General features: G+C 39.3%; 1 protein-coding gene and 1 non-coding gene across 3 annotated transcripts in view; one reads left to right on the forward strand and one right to left on the reverse strand.

Annotated features, from left to right (window-relative positions):
• Positions 1-10,954: 10,954 nt before the first annotated feature.
• LOC144221319 (uncharacterized) overlaps positions 10,955-14,314 on the reverse strand; it is a 28,987-nt gene continuing 25,627 nt past the window's right edge. The window contains exon 4 of one of the 2 annotated variants that reach the window (XM_077751792.1): positions 10,955-11,610. In XM_077751792.1, coding sequence (XP_077607918.1) covers positions 11,485-11,610 — 126 coding nt within the window. In that variant the 3' untranslated portion in view covers positions 10,955-11,484. The remainder of the gene's footprint in view (positions 11,611-14,314) is intronic. The other variant, XR_013332019.1, reaches the window with a different exon arrangement.
• Positions 11,589-11,693, forward strand: LOC144221390 (U6 spliceosomal RNA). Its single transcript, XR_013332067.1, has one exon. It is a non-coding gene; the product is annotated as a U6 spliceosomal RNA (small nuclear RNA).

Below are 14,314 nucleotides of genomic sequence, written 5' to 3' on the forward strand. Positions count from 1 at the left end.
GCCAACATTTATATTTCTTTTGTGCTAGTATAAAGAATGGTCAATTTTTAGAGGTTTTCTTTTTTTCTTTTTTTTTTTGTAGAAGTCCTAAAAGTAACAGGAAGAAAAATCATAAAAGAAATACTAAGATATAATTATGTTCAGAACTTTAGAAAATTGGACTGGTGATACTGTAAACTGTTGACCCAAACATTAAAAATCAAATCAAACAACTACCTAACAAGGTAATATAGCATTTTTTTCTTTTTAGGTAATATGTTCCAATGAGATGAGTGCTTAGTTTTCACCCACTTTCCAAAATGGAAAACCTTTTCTCTAAACTGATACAGAGCCATCATGAATTTTTATATCATAATAAAGTCCTCTATTGTTTGTAGTTATTTCATTGTAACTCTGGAAGAGTTGAGGAGCATAACAATATAAGAAGTATCACTTCCTATAGGGAGAAAAATTGATAAAATGACAGCTACAGGATCTGAATGGCTTCTATTCATTCATAAGTCAGTTGGCAATGGAAATGAGGGCCAGCATTCATTGGAATATTTGTTTTATAGCAGATAAAGCAACAAGACTAGAGACATAAGAATAGTGCTACCAACCACATGATTACAAAAGCAAAGATGTTTTTGATTCATATTATTTGCATTGCTTCTATAGCACCTTCTCCTTCATTCTACTACAAACTCATCTACTTAAATGGGTCAGACACTGTGTGTTGTTGCTATAGTTCCCAGCTATGCTTATCCTTTGGTATACCAAACGCAGCATCCCACAGCTTCAAAAAAGAAAGAAAGAAAACCATTTTTCTTGGAAATGTAATTTAAGGATAGTCCAAGTCATGAATTGGCTCAGGAAATAATTAACCCAGAAAAGCCTGCTATAAAATAGGTAAGAATATGAGAATTAAAGTGACCAATTTATTGAGTTTTCTGAGCAAAACCATATAATAAAACACAAAGCCACCCAAGGTATAGGTAGAAAAAACTCAGATATCCTTGGGAACTGAAATTGATACTGTTTTATGCTGCCTTGGCAGAGAGCCAAATTAACTTGTTTCCTTCATCTAGAAAATGGTTCAGAGTGTACTAATTTTGTGTGTTGGGGGTGGGAGTGGCCCACAGCTCAATATCTTTGTTGGGCCAAATTAGCCATGTCAAACTCAAGTGCCCAAAGTTCAAGTGTGTTTTGTAACAAAGTGAAAACCATTTTAAAGCAAGACTACGTTAGGGTCAGATATAAGGCCTTTTAGATTATAGGACTTTTTCACTTTCTGTATTAGACTCCTGAGAAAAACCCAGGGGAAGTGTTAAGAGATCAGAACGCTTAAATTGCAGGCACAGCTTTTTGATCAAAAAAGTTCCTAGAAATTACTTTTAATTTTGCTAAGACCATTAATTATCTGAAGTAAAACCATTATCCTTCCCTATTAAGGAAATTAAGGAAACCTCATTGTCTTCCAGTCTAGTTATTATAAGTATCAAGAACAAAATACAAACCGCCCTCTTTTTTCTCATTTTCTTTCTTTTTTTTTTTATTTTATTTATTTATTTATTTGGTTTCTAGTTTGGTTAGTCTGTTACAGACATAAACTACATCTGTAAATAGTTGGCAATAACTTACATAATTTGGCTCAGCAATTACTATGTTCCTTAGAGAATCAAATTGGGCCTTTAAGATCAAACATACTGGGTAGACTTTGAAGATAACAATTATTTTAGTTGCTTATCAGTAGGAAATAATAGCTTTTCTTAAACACTATTCATTTGGTGACTCAGTTATTTACTGTTAATTATGCACAATTAATGATTGAACCCATTTCGAATGCAAAGGCTTAATAGCCTCTGGCTTAAAGAAGAGTGTTGCTGTTATTTCCACAACTAATTCCCTGAGGAATCTGTGCCTGGCTCAACCAGATGTGTCAAAGACTTAAGTAGACTTTAAGGAATTATAAAGCTTCATATACCGGAAGACCCTTAAATTCTCTAGGTTAAACAACACCAGTTCTTTTAACTTTTTCTCACCTTTTTTTAAAAATGTTATTTGATTCACATGAATTCTTTCCAAATTCTCCACATTCTTCTTTAGATGAGATGCCCAGTATGAGACATAGAACTCTATGAAGGATCAGGCAAGTCCTTAGTACAGTGAGAGCATTCTCTCACAGCTCTTCAATTCACGCTCCTATATTGCAACTTAAAATTACGCTCACATTTAAAATTACATTTCTTCATTCGCAAATCAATCAATGTGATACCTCACATCAACAAAAGATAAAAATCATATGATCCTATCGATAGATGGAGAAAAAGCATTTGACAAAATACAGCATCCCTTCTTAATAAAGACCCTCGAGAAAGACAGGATAGAAGGAACTTACTTAAACATCATAAAAGCCATCTATGAGAAGCCCTCAGCTAACATACTCAACGGGGAGAAACTGAGAGCTTTCCCCCTGAGATCAGGAACACGACAGGGTGTCCACTGTCACCACTGCTGTTTAACATAGTGCTGGAAGTCCTAGCATCGGCCATCGGACAACAAAAGGAAATAAAAGGCATCAGAATTGGCAAAGAAGAAGTCAAACTTTCACTTTTCGCAGATGACATGAAACTCTACATAGAAAACCCGACAGACTCCACCAGAAGCATACTAGAACTGATCCATGAATTCAGCAAAGTTGCAGGATACAAAATCAATGTACAGAAATCAGTAGCATTTTTATACACCAACAATGAAGCAACAGAAAGAGAAATCAAGAAACTGATCCCATTCACAATTGCACAAAAAAACATCAAATACCTAGGAATAAACCTAACCAAAGATATAGGAGATCTGTATGATGAAAACTATAGAAAACTTATGAAAGAAATTGAAAAAGGCACAAAGAAATGGAAAAACAGTCTATGCTCATGGGTCGGAAGAATAAATATTATTAAAATATCATTACTACCCAAAGCAATCTACACATTCAATGCAATCTCAATCAAAATTGCACCAGCATACTTCTCAAAACTAGAACAAACTATACTAAAATTTGCATGGAACCACAAAAGACCCCAAATAGCCAAAGTAATATTGAAGAAGAAAACCAAAATGGGAGACATCACCATCCCAGACTTTAGCCTCTACTACAAAGCTGTCATTATCAAGACAGTATGGTATTGGCACAAAAACAGACACATAGACCAATGGAATAGAATAGAGAACTCAGAATTTGACCCATAAATGTATGGCCAACTAATCTTTGACAAAGCGGGAAAGAGTAACCAATAGAAAAAAGACAGCCTCTTAAACAGATGGTGCTGGAAGAACTGGACAGCAACATGCAGAAGAATGAAACTAGATCATTTTCTCACACCATACACAAAAATAAACTCAAAACGGTTAAATGAATGTGAGACAGGAAACCATCAAAACTCTAGAGGAGAAAGCAGGAAACAACGTCCTTGACCTCAACTGCAGCAACTTCTTGACACATCCCCAAAGGCAAGGGAATCAAGAGCAAAAGTGAACTATTGGGACCTCATCAAGATCAAAAGCTTCTGCATGGCAAAGGAAACAATCCATAAAACTAATAGGCAACCGACAGAATGGGAAAAGATAGTAGCAAATGACATATCAGGTAAAGGGCCAGTATCCAAAATCTATAAGGAACTCAGCAAACTCCACACCTGAAATACAATCCAGTGAAGAAATGGGCAAAAGACATGAACAGACATTTCTCCAAAGAGGACATCCAGNTGATGGGGGTGGGGGAGAGGGGACGGGAGTGATGGGCATGGAGGAGGGCACTTGTTGGGATGAGCACTGGGTGTTATATGGAAACCAATTTGACAATAACTATTTAAGGGAAAAAATGTTTAAAAAAATAATAAAATTAAAAATAAAATTACATTTCTTCATTATCAGATTTTAAAATCTGAACTCTAAATGCTTATTTCGCCCATTTGTGTTTTCTTGCATTATATTTAAGAGGTAGTTTTGATTATCCTATGAAACTCCCCTACACCTATTTTATCCAAACTATACTTGGTGATTTTGAATTTTATCATATTTGTTAAGACAAAGAACCATCTAAGGTGGAGGGTGCATGTCCTAAGGATGCTCAAGACAATCTAATACAGATAGAACAGGGGCACCGGGGTGGCTCAGTTGGTCAAGCATCCAACTTTGGCCCAGGTCATGGTCTCGTGGTCTGTGGGTTTGAGCCCCACATCGGGCTCTGTGCTGACAGTTCAGAGCCTGGAGCCTGTTTCAGATTCTGCAGCTCCCTCTCTCTCTGCCCTTTCCCAGCTCATGCTCTCTCTGTCTGAAAAATAAATAAATGTTAAAAAAAATTAAAGAAAAACAAAAGAAATAACGTACCCCAATGAATGTTTTATCTGAAAATAAAGTAAGTTTTTTATTTAACATACACATTGACAGTAGCTTGCTCATACAGTCCTTTGTCAGGCAGTCATTCACGTGCTTTGTGAGGTATCCTGAAAGGTTCGGCTTCCCCCTTGGCAGGGAAGCCCTCCTTTATCCAGCATCAGTGTATTGCAGTTTTGTGTAGCATAGGAGGTCATTGATGTGGTTAATTTTCTAAAAACAATTCCTTTCAATGGAATATATATAATACTTGGTACTGAGATGGAGAGTAATCGTGGAAACTCTATCTTCTATTGAAGTATTCAAGATACTTCTTAGGGTTAAAAGCATTGCTCCTGCATACACACTACCTGGTTCTGACCATGGTTCTGCCATGACCAGCCATGTCATCGTGGGCAAATTATTTAACATCTCTGGGATTCAGTTTCCTCACCTATAAATTGGAGAGCATAACTGTATCTGCTGTACCAGATTGTCCTGAGGATGACATGAGCTAATAATAGAAAATCTACCACCAAAATAAGCACTACATAAGTACTGGTCATTATTATGACTTAAATAAATGAATATCAAGATGAATGATGCATTTTCCTCTAACAAAATTACAAGGGATCCAGATTTCCCTACCTTTTTTGTGAGTAGTATTTTCCTTTAAAGGTAAACTTTTAACACTAAATGAGAGACTAACTCCATCCACCCTCTCTTTTAAAAAAGTGTACATGTGGGGCGCCTGGGTGGCTTAGTCGGTTAAGCGTCCGGCTTTCGCTTAGGTCATGATCTCGCGGTTCGTGGGTTCGAGCCCCGCGTCGGGCTCTGTGCTGACTGCCAGCTCAGAGCCTGGAGCCTGTTTCAGTCTGTGAATCCTTCTCTCTCTGACCTCCCCTGCTCACGCTGTCTCTCTCTCTCTCCTAGAAATAAACAAAACATTTAAAAAAAAATTTTTTTTTAAGTGTACATGTGGGGCGCCTGGGTGGCTTAGTCGGTTAAGCGTCCGGCTTTCGCTTAGGTCATGATCTCGCGGTTCGTGGGTTCGAGCCCCGCGTCGGGCTCTGTGCTGACTGCCAGCTCAGAGCCTGGAGCCTATTTCAGAGTCTGTATCTCCCTCTCTCTCTGACCCTCCCCTGCTCACGCTGTCTCTCTCTCTCTCTCTCCTAGAAATAAATAAAAGATATTAAAAAAAAAAAAGTGTACATGTGTTTTGAAAGAAACACTTTAGAGAATGTTTGAAAATTATGTTCAGAGATATTTCTATCAGGGTATAATTTTGTTGCAAAAAAATTGTGTGTGTGTCCTTTTAAAACTCATATATACACACTTAAACATTTTGGAAACACAATTTTCTCTCTTTAAGTATTTTCCAAGTAATTTCAGTGGCCCTTAAACTAATTAAAATGCAATACCTTTAAATTAGTTTGCAAGCATTGCTGACTGATAGCAGAGAAAATGAGAATTTACTAATAAGACTTCAACTAAAACCTTTGCAGAACTGGTTGATGGGACTGGAGAAGAAAATGAGTAATTTAATAGGTATAGCCAACAACAATGCATTTCTTCAATGTAAATCTAAATAGCTTTTTGAAGTACCTGTTTCAGCTATGACAGCTATTAAAATGTAATATCAAAATAAGCTAAACTTAGTACCAGATCTTCAAATCACTATATCACAAGGTATTAAACCAAGATTTTTAAAAAGTAATGAATTACCAAGTAATAAAGCATCAAATGAAAGCAAAGAGGCTCTTCTACTATTAATAAAATACCATTAAATTATTTAAAACATATTATTTTATGTTTTTAAATTTGGGGTTTCTGGTTTACAATGTGTACAATATATTAGTATAGGAGGTCATAAATACATAATATGTATGTGTGTACATGTTGCTTTGGTGTCATCTAAGAATTTAATATCTTTTGTTCTGTTTCTTCTACATTCAGTAGCTATTTGTTGAGTACCTAGTGTCTGCCAGGTACAGTACTATGCTCAAAGAGGTATAAATTAAAAATATAATTCTCACCCACAAACAGTAGTTTAGGTAATTTATGAAGCATATAATAGAGAACTGTTCTAACAAATAATCTTCACAGAATCACCTATTTCTCAGCTCCCTCCCCTACCTCTTCTCCCAGCCCTTGGCATAGATAATGATTTCCTGTGGGCCAGGATTTGAATTTGGAGCTGTTCATTTGAACACCCACTTAGTTTTCATGTAGTTTATTATTTTTTAATGTTTATTTATTGAGGGGAGGGGCAGAGAGAGCGGGAGAGACAGATTCCCAAGCAGGCTCTGCATTGTTAGCGCAGCCCCGCTAACGTGGGGCTCAAACTCATGAACCATGACGATATGGCCCAAGCCTAAGTCAAGAGTAAGATGCTTAACCCACTGAGCCACCTAGGCACCCCTCATGTAGTTTAATTTTTTTTAGTTAACTAACCTATTTATTTTGAGAGAGAGAGAGCATGAGTAGGGAAAGGGGAGGGAGAGAGAGAGAGAGAGAGAGAGAGAATCCCAAGCAGGCTCCATACTGTCAGAGCAGAGCTCAGTAGCTCAGCGCAGGGCTCAATCCCATGAACTGTGAGATCATGACCTGAGCCGAAAGCAAGAGTCGGATGCTTAACCAACTGAGCTACACAGATGCCCCTCTTGTAGTTTAAGTAAACCATTTATGACTTATTTTCTCTTCTAGATATCTTCAAGGTGCTTTACTGCAATCATATGTAAATATAAATACCACTGATTCAATAAACATTACCTCTTCAAAGCACTGTGTTAAGACAGTGGTTCAAGGTACAAACATGCACTGTGCTTTCAAGAGGATTTTATATCCTTGACAGAAAATGAGAAAAGCAGATTAATTTTTCCTTATGCTATGTGGACTTTCACTATTGAATGTTCCTCAGTACCTTGCCTTTTTAACTATCTCACCACTTCTGCCTAATGTGTTTCTTCAAGCGTGATACCATAATGTTTGAAAGTTTTACAAGCATGCTATTTGGCTTCAACCACCTCTTTAAACGCTTATCTTGTTACTTGTAATTCCAACTCATGACAGGGATAAATTGCTTTTAATTGCTAGTTATTTCCATTGGAGAACAATCATGAAAAATGAAAAACAGGTAGAAGAAAAAACTGCTAGAAGCTAAGACCATAGAAATTAAATTCCTACAGTGGAATCTCATAATGTTTCCCTAAATAGCAAATAATAATAATAATAATAGAAATTTTTAAAATAACCCAAACCAAACCAGAAAACAGTGCTGTGAGGTACTGAAGGCAAGAAACTGGGTCACATAATTGTTTGGGGTCTCATTTACTTCTAAACTCTGCAAAGTCAAAGTTCACAGCCTTTGGAGGAAACTGTGTCTGTTTGACTTTTTAAAAGCAAGTGCTATTAACAATTTGGGGCACAGTGCAGAAAGTCAGACTTAGTGGCAAAAGTCTGTGATAACATAAAATTCAATTTAGAAAAATATAAGGAGCACATTAAGGTGATAAAGAGACAGTAGCTTTATTTGAATTTTAACTGATATATATATACTCCTTGGGCTATCCGTCTCACCCTCCAAAATTCCAATTTTCACTATAATAATCATTTTCAGAGAAAATAGAAAAATACCATTTGAACAAATTTCAGAATAGTGTAGTGATTAGGCACATGACTTTGGAGGAAAGCAGCTCTGGATTTGAATCTTACTGCTGCTTACCAGCTCTGGACCCAGGCACATCTCCTAATTCTCAGCCGCAGTTTTCTTATTCACAAAAGTAGTTCCTACTTCACAAAGCTGTTGCGAAGATTAAATGAGGTAAACGTATAGTAACGTACGTACTCACTACGGTAGGCGGAATGATGGCATCCCAAAGACACCCACATCCTTGTCCCTGCGACCTGAAATACGTCACACGGTAAAGAATTAAGTTTGCGTGGACAGTATGCATGGACTTTGAGGCTGTTACGCTAAGTGAATTAAGTCAGACAGGAAAAGACAAACCCTATATGATCTTATGTGGAATGTGAAACACCACAAAACAAAATGAACTCAGATACAGAGAAGAGGTTTGCTGACAGCAGCAGGGCTTGGGGCGAGGGTGGGGGACGAGTGAAGGTGGTCACAAGGTACAAGCTCCCAGTTATAACATTAGTAAGTCATAGGATGTAACGTACAGCATGGTGACTATAATTAACAATGCTGTATTGTACATTTGAAAGTTGCTGAGAGAGTAGATCTTAAAATTCATCATAACAAGAAAAACGTAACTGTGTGTGTGATGGATGCCAAGTAGACTTGCGGTGATCATACAGCAGTATATCGAATCATGACGCTGTAGCCTTGAAACTCATGTAGTGTCACATGTTAATTATATCTCAGTTTAAAGAATTAATTTTAGAAAAGAATTAAGGTTACAGACAGAATAAAGATTGCTAATCAGCAGACCTCAAGATAGGAGGACTATCCTGGGTTTTCTGAGTGGGTCCAAGGTGATCACAGGGTTCTCAAAAGTGGAAGAGGAAGAAGCAAAAGAAGAGTTAGAGAACAAGATGTGACTATGGAAGGGTGGTTGGAGCGATACAACATTGCTGGCTTTGAAGGTGGAGAAAGGGGCCTCGAGCCATGGAATGTGGGTGGCCTCTAGAAGCTGGAAAAGGCAAGAAAATGGATTCACTTCTAGAGCCTGCAAAAAAGAGTGCAGCCCTGCTGACACATTCATTTAGCTCAGTGACACTGATGTCAGACTTCAGACCTAGAAGACTACAACATTTGTGTGGTTTTAGGTCTCTAAATTTGTGGTAATTTGTTACAGCAGTAGATTAAAAACCAAGTCAGAAATATAGATACATCAGCAAGTCTTCACAAAAGTTACAGTGTGAGGACAAGTGCGTCATACAGAGAATTTTCCTCCCCCTCCCCAGTTTTGGAAAACATGCCCACTCACAAACTTTTCCATTTTTATTTTCTTCATATAACTAATTGCAAGACTTCAGTTTACGATGCCACGGGATTATTCTCCAAGCAATCTACGTGCTGTTGACTAACAGCTTAACACATTATGGGTCCTTGATGATGGCAGATGACAGTTATCGAATATAAATTTTACCTAAGTACTATCTGGTTTCATATATTTTATTTATTTTTATTTATTTATTATTTTTAAAAAATTATCTTATTTTTTTAACTAAATTCTACCTCAGCCATGGGGCTCAAAGTCATAACACCAAGATCACGAGTCCCATGCTCTGCCTGCTGAGCCAGCCAGGTGCCCTTGGTTTCTTATATTCTTATTTGTGTCTAGACACCTGAGAGCATCACACAAATTAGTTATGAACCGCCCATCCCAGAGACGTACAGGAGTAGCCTTGTCATCTCCTTAGAGGTGAGCACAGCATTTGTCAAAGGAGGCAGCCCCCCTCACTGAGCCCTTCCTGCCTCTTCTTGACTGTATCAGAAACATGGTATATACATTATTGCCTTTAATTCACATAACCATGCCATCATCATCCTCTTTTTGCAGATAAAGGAACAGAAATTCAAAGAGGTGAAATAACCTACCCAGGTCACATGGCAGGAAAGAGGCAGAGCTGAGTCCATTTGATTTGAAACTTGTGGTGTTTCCGGAGCCTTCAATCTCAATGGTTGCTCTGGGCAAAAGGCAGCAAGGACCAGGTGTGGACATTTACAAACTCAGATGCCTAAACACCTGAGAGGCACCTCAAATGGTGAGTGTCAGAAGAGGTGAAAGTGAGGTGATAAATAGCAACTGACCATCAGTCTTCCTGAGTGGCAAGAGGTGTATGCCCTCTCTAAAGGGAATGGCTTATGGCTGCTATGTGAATACAAAGCCCCAATTGCCAGATCCAGTAATTTTTCAATAAAAACTAGCAATACACATCTTTAATATGAAATGGCATAATTTCAAACTGCTAGGAACGAATTCAGACTTTCTCAAAATGCTATGCAGGCCAAAGAAGCCACATCTATGAAGCCAATTTTCCCCATGGGCTACCAATTTGAGACCAGTAGTCTTAATCCCTAGGGCCCAGGAGAGTGGTCCCTAGTCTTGCTAAAAGAGAAGACATGGAAAGGATTGAATTAGATTCTGATGGAGCTCATTGAGTGAAGAAATGCCCTGATCTAAGAACAAGGGAGGCTTATTCCAGGGCATTGAGGCACATTAAAGAAGGGAATAGGACTCAACTTTTTCACAAATCTTCTTAAAGAGATCAATAATTGGGGCTCCTGCATGGCTCAGTTGGTTGAGCATAGGGCTCTTGATTTCAGCTCAGGTCATGATCCCAGGGTCCTGAGTGTGGAGCCTGCTTAAGATTTTCTCTCTCCTTCTACCCCCTCCCTTCTCCCTCAAATAAAAATAAATAAAAGTCATCTTAAAAAAAAACAAGGAGACGAATAATTAAAGCAACTCTAAACACATTAACCCATCTGGGGTTGCTAATCCATAGCATTATTGGGTGAATCATCATTGACAGATATGCTTATCTGCCATATATATATATATACATGATCATTAGAAGCCAGATTATTTTAATTTTTAAATAGAAAACAGCTTAGTTAATAACATGAATCTAATTTTATATATATGCAAAAAAGCTGACATATAATATCTGTTGAATAGGAAGAAATAGCATAAGACTTTGAAAATATGTATTCAAAATAGTACAATATCAAAAATGAAAACTACACTTAAAACTTGCTGATACATATTATTGAGCAGAAAGCTCTGGTTTGAGAAACACAGAAATAGTTGCAGGACTCACTGAGGGATGAACTGATGTCGGAGGAATGCAAGTGGTACAATAGATATCATCTTGGCAGAGCTCTGCAGCCAGGGCATAGGTATGGAGGAGACAGACAGCCGGGTAAACCTGGGTGAGGAGGTTGGAGAAGACAGTGGAGGAGAGGAAGAGAGCCCAAGTGGGGGCCAAGCCATTTATACTTATTAAGGAAAGGAGGAGGCAAAGGGCAGAAAGATGTGGACAAGGGCACGTAGGACTTGAACAGGTATAGAGCGAGGTTAACAAAACCTGACTACACATGTTTACACTATTAGTAATGGTTGACATTGGGACGCCTGGGTGGCTCATTCAGTTAGGTATCCAACTTCAGCTCAAGTCATGATCTCGTGGTTCACGGGTTCGAGCCCCGCGTCGGGCTCTGTGTTGACAGCTCGGAGCCCAGAGCCTGCTGTGGATTCTGTGACTCCCATGTTCACTTTGGCAGCACACATACTAAAATTGGAATGACACAGAGAAGATTAGCATGGCCCCTACGCAAGGATGACACGCAAATTCGGGTTCTGTGACTCCCTCTCTCTCTGTCCCTCCCTTGCTAGTGCTGGGTGTCTCTCTCTCTCAAAAATAAACAAACATCTAAATTTTTTTTTAAAGTTTACATTTTAAAGTACACTGTAATTTTCTAAGCATCTTAAAAAAGAGACTATTGTTTGAGCAGTTTTAGGTTCATAACAACATTGAGCAGAAAGTGTCTCATATAACCCCTGTCCCCACACACGCCAACCCACCCCCCCAGAGTGGTACCTCCGTCATAATGGATGAACCTACACTGACACATCATTATCATCAAAATCCGTGGTTTACATTAGGGTTCACTCTGGTTACATATTCTGTGGGTTTTTGCCATCGCGGCGTCCTACAGAATAGCTCCACTGCCCTGAAGTCCTTTGAGCTCCGCCTACTCATCTCTCCCTTCCTCCCAACCCTGGAAACCACTGATGTTCTTACTGTCTCCATAGCTTTGCCTTTTCAGATTGTCACGTAGTTGGAATCATACGATATATAACCTTTTCATATTGGCGTCTTTTACTCAGTGATATGCATTAACCCCCCCCATCTTTTCGTGGTTTAATAGCTCATTTGTTTTTAGAATTAAATAATCTTATATTGAGAGGCGCCCGGGTGGATCAGTTGGTTGAGCGTCTGACTCTTGATTTTTGCTCATGTTATGATTCCAGAGTCGTCAGATTAAGCACCCCCATCGGGCTCTGTGCTGGGCAAAGAGCCTGCTTAAGATTCTCTCTCTCACCCTCTGTCTCTGTCTCTGTCTCTCTCCCGTTGCCCCCTCTCCTGCTTGCATGCTCTCTTTCTCTAAAATAAAAATTAACTAATTAATTAACTTTATTGTCTGGATGTACCACCGTTTACCCATTCACCAACTGAAAGACATCCTGGTTGCTTCCAACTTTTGGCAGTTATGAGCAAAGCTGTTATAAATTCCATGTTCAGATTTTTGTGTGTGAACAATACATTTTAACCTTCATAGTCTGAATATAGAACAAGTGTTCTAAATAAAATCCTAACTAGCACACTAAATCAAAGCATTTATCAATATAACTGGTAGAGTTTATCCTTTGAATGCCCTTTGAAACAACAGACAATATGTTGCTATGTTAGGAATAAAAAACTCTAAATCGATGATTTCAATAAATGTTTTGAGGAATGAACTCTCTGTTTTGTCATTTCCCCCCCATCTTGTCTCTGCTTCACCCCTTCCCAACTCTGAGCACAGTTAGCATGATACAGCGGATCGATGGGTGCTGTAGCCGGGCTGTGTTTGTTTGTTTCTGTTTGCCTAATTGAGGCTCTGACACTTGGGACCTGAATGACTTGCAGCAAGTTACTCAACATCTCTGGGCCTCTTCTTCCTCGTCTGTAAAGCAGGGGTTTTTAATAGTGCCTACCTCATGGATGAAATGAGTTTACATTGAGAGAGGGAGAGCAGGGTCAGGGCGGAGAGACAGCAAGAGAGAGAGCATCCCAAGCAGGCCCCACACCATCAGTGCAGAGCCCCGTGCAGGGCTTGAACTCACAAACTGTGAGATCATGACCTGAGCTGAAACCAAAAGTTGACGCTCAACTGACTGAGCCACTCAGGCAAAAAAATTTGTTTTACCCACAGCACAGCATAAAAAGCATGAATTGTTTACATCAACTCCTCTTGCCCTAAGTCCCACAGGTGTGATACCAAGGGCCCCAGATAGATGCCATATGTGCAGGGTTTGTGTCCAGTGGGGCAAACAGTGAGCTTGGGGAGCTCATTGCTTTTCTAGCAAGCAACAAGCTAAGCCATCTTCTCTTTCGCTGGGGGGGGGATGCTACTTCCTTCCTCAAGACTGCTTGCTGTAAGGGACCCTGGCTGGCTCAGTCAGTAGGACTTGCCAGTCTTGACCTTGGGGTTGTAGGTTCAAGTCCCAAGTTGGGCATAGACATAACTTAAAAGAAAAGGGTGGGATGCCTGCGTAGCTCAGTTGGTTGAGTGTCTGACTCTTTGTTTCCGCTCAGGTCATGATCTCACAGTTGTGAGATCAAACCTCACATCAGGCTCCATGCTGGGCATGGAGACTTTTTGGGATTCCCTCTCTCCCTCTTTCTCTCTGCCCTCCCTGCTCTCTCTCTTTCTTAAAATAAATAAATAAACCTTAAAAAAAAAAAGACTGGGGTGGCTCAGTTAGTTAAGCGTCCGATGTCAGCTCAGGTCATTATCCCCTGGCTCATGAATTTGAGCCCCGCGATGGGCTCTATGCTGGCACCTTGGAGCCTGGAACCTGCTTTGGATTCCGTCTCGCTCTCTCTTCCCCTCCCTGCTCAAGTCTGTCTATATCTCTTTCAAAAATAAATAAACATAAAAAAAAAAAAGATTGCTTGCTGCAAACACCACCGTGAGAAACGGCTTGAGTGGTAGAAGGCCTCGACAATGGCCCACAATGGTTCCTGCCTTCCGGTATTCACTCCTTCGTGTAACACCTCCAGTTGACTGTGGGCTAGACTTACTGACTCACTTCTAACTAATTTAATACAGCACAAGTGACAGGGTCTTGCTTCTGAGATGAGATTATAAAAAGACTAGCTTCTGTCTTGGGCACCCTCTCAATGTTCTCTCTCACTCACTGGGACGTGGGCAGCATTTTGGGAGCCG

The sequence above is a fragment of the Crocuta crocuta genome, unplaced genomic scaffold (genome assembly GCF_008692635.1).
Source record: "Crocuta crocuta isolate KB4526 unplaced genomic scaffold, BGI_CrCroc_1.0 scaffold20, whole genome shotgun sequence".
Lineage (NCBI taxonomy): Eukaryota > Metazoa > Chordata > Mammalia > Carnivora > Hyaenidae > Crocuta > Crocuta crocuta.